General features: G+C 54.0%; 1 protein-coding gene across 1 annotated transcript in view; it reads right to left on the minus strand.

The window, feature by feature from the left end:
* Positions 1 to 225: 225 nt before the first annotated feature.
* The window catches only part of ENH_00049190 (Ras family domain-containing protein, putative), a gene marked incomplete at both ends in the record, with an annotated part of 5,461 nt that continues 3,186 nt past the window's right edge, over positions 226 to 2,500 (minus strand). The window contains 5 exons of the mRNA XM_013585606.1: positions 226 to 506; positions 715 to 813; positions 1,416 to 1,581; positions 1,813 to 1,990; positions 2,245 to 2,480. Of these exons, the coding sequence (XP_013441060.1) occupies positions 226 to 506; positions 715 to 813; positions 1,416 to 1,581; positions 1,813 to 1,990; positions 2,245 to 2,480 (960 nt within the window). The remainder of the gene's footprint in view (positions 507 to 714; positions 814 to 1,415; positions 1,582 to 1,812; positions 1,991 to 2,244; positions 2,481 to 2,500) is intronic.

A 2,500-nucleotide genomic window follows, 5' to 3' on the forward strand; every position in this document is an offset into this window, starting at 1 on the left:
CCGGCTCAAACGGACCCAGAAACACCCTAAACCCTAAACCCTAAACCCTAAACCCTAAACCCTAAACCCTTTAGCCCGCTTCCGCATGCGCCTCTAAACCCCAAGCCCTAAACTCCAAACCCCAAACCCCAAACCCCAAACCTCCACCTCTAAACCCCAAACCCTCAACCCCAAACCCTAACCCTAAACCCTAAACCCTAAACCCTAAACCCTAAACCCTAAACCCTAGGCCACCTGCACGAAGCGCATCAGCAGGCAAGACTTCCCCACGCCGGAGTCGCCCACAGTCACAAGTTTGAATCTGCAGTCCGCGCTGGAAGGCCCTTCTTTTATTTCCAACACTGACAGCAGCAGCAAACGCCGACTCAAGCTGCTGCTGCTGCTGCTGCTGCTGCTGCTGCTGCTGCTGCTGCTGCTGCTGCTGCTGCTGCTGCTGCTGCTGTTGTTGTTGCTGCTGCTGCTGCTGCTGCTGCTGCTGCTGGGGGCGTCGCGAACCTCCGGGGCAGCTGCGGAGCAGCAACAGCAGCAGCAGGAGGGGTTTTCGAGTGTATGTACACTCCGCGCATGCAAAGCTTCTAAAGTGCTGCTGCTGAAGAAGTGATAAATTCAGAACCCGAATGGCACATGCCCCTAAACCCCAAACCCTAAACCCTAAACCCCAAACCCTAAACCCTAAACCCTAAACCCTAAACCCTAAACCCTAGCGCGTCTCACGTTGAGGGCTTGGGGTTTTGGAGACTAGAGCTGCGCCTCCAAAGGCAATTAATTTGTCATGGAGAACAGCTTCGCTGTGTGCGGAGAGAGAAAGAGACCCTGCGGAGCAGCAGCAGCAGCAGCAGCAGCAGCAGCAGCAGCAACAGCAGCAGCAGCGCATGCAAATTGAATTTAAATTCTGTTTTCGAATTTAATCGCCACTTTAGAACCTTTTTAATATTTTAAACGATCCCTGATCTCCGCAAAAGCTTTATTTCCTTTTTTTCTTTTTTTATCTTTATTTTGCTGCTGCTGCTGCTGCTGCTGCTGCTGCTGCTGCTGCACAAAAAGCCGTGAACTTGTTGCTGCTGAAGGCGCAAGGCGAATTAATGCATCCAAAACAAAAAAATAGAAACTTTATTTACAATAAATGCAAAATAATAAAAGAAAACATTTATTTATTTTTTTCTGAAAAGCAATCTGCAGTTTCACCTGCTTCGCAGCTGCACGCTGCGCGCAGTGTACGTACACCCGAAGCGCATGCATACACCGCAAACGCATGCATACACCGCAAACGCATGCAAAGCGAACTCCATTAAAAACACTTTGAAGTAAACACCAGCTTCTCTGGCGGTGAGCAGCAGCAAAGCCCCCGCGCCTGCTGCTGCTGCTGCTGCTGCGCTGCTGCTGCTGCTGCTGCTGCTGCTGCTGCTGCTGCTCACCCTCGTACATCGGCCGCCGCCACCTGCATGCGGCCAAGTCCAAAACGTAAAGCCCCATCGGGTCTTTCGGCCGCGAGACTCCGCAGCCGCCGAAGACCAGCAGCCGCTGCCCCCCCAGCAGCGCCAAGGAGTGGAAGCGGCGGCTCACGGGCCCTGTGTGCTGCGTCTGCAGCAGCAGCAGCAGCAGCAGCAGCAGCAGCAGCAGCAGCGGGGGAGCAGCAGCAGTGGGCGCAGCAGGGGCTGGGGCGTCGGCTGGAGCGCGGAGGCGCACGGGGGGCTGCGGCAGCAAGTGGGTTGAGGCGAAAGGGGCCCCAGCAGCAGCAGCAACTAAATGAGAACGGGCAGCAAATAAAGTGTGGTTAAAAAGAACTGACAGAACTCTGCCTCAAATGCTCACCTCGATGCGGCTCCAGGTCGCCTCAACCTGCTGCAGTATATCCTGACTGCTGCTGCTGCTGCTGCTGCTGCTGCTGCTGCTGCTGCTGCTGCTGCTGCTGCTGCTGGCTTCTTCCTGTGGCTGCTGATACGAAAGCTGCAAATCGAGCGCCCATAGAGTTCCTTCGTCTTCGTCTCCGCTGCAGTTAACAAACACCCCACTAAAACCCTAAACCCTAATCGCTAAACCCCAAACCCCAAACCCTAAACCCTAAACCCTAAACCCTAAACCCTCGATGCAAACAGTAAAATCCACTCGCTAAAGCTTTGAATCCTAGCATGCAGGCTTCAGGGTTTGATGTCGGACGAAACCGCCTCAGCCCTAAACCCTCATTCCTAAACCCTAAACCCTAAACCCTAAACCCTAAACCCTAAACCCTAAACCCTTGCTGACCCAAACATAATGCATCTGTTTCTGTTGGGAATAGAAACCATTGCGTGTCCAAATCTGGGAGAGGGAGAAGGGCCATTTAAAAGCAGCTGCAGCAGCCCCGAAGCAGTTTGCTGCTTCTCCTCTGTCTCTTCTTCTTCCCCTTCAGCAGCAGCAGCAGCAGCAGCAGCAGCAGCAGCAGCAGCAGGGCCTGACCACCGCCAGAGCTTCAGGTCCAGCAGATGCAAGTCATTCTGCGCCTGCAGCAACAGCAATTGCA

Source organism: Eimeria necatrix, genomic scaffold, assembly GCF_000499385.1.
Source record: "Eimeria necatrix Houghton genomic scaffold, Enh_scaff383, whole genome shotgun sequence".
In the NCBI taxonomy this organism is placed as follows: Eukaryota; Apicomplexa; class Conoidasida; order Eucoccidiorida; family Eimeriidae; genus Eimeria; species Eimeria necatrix.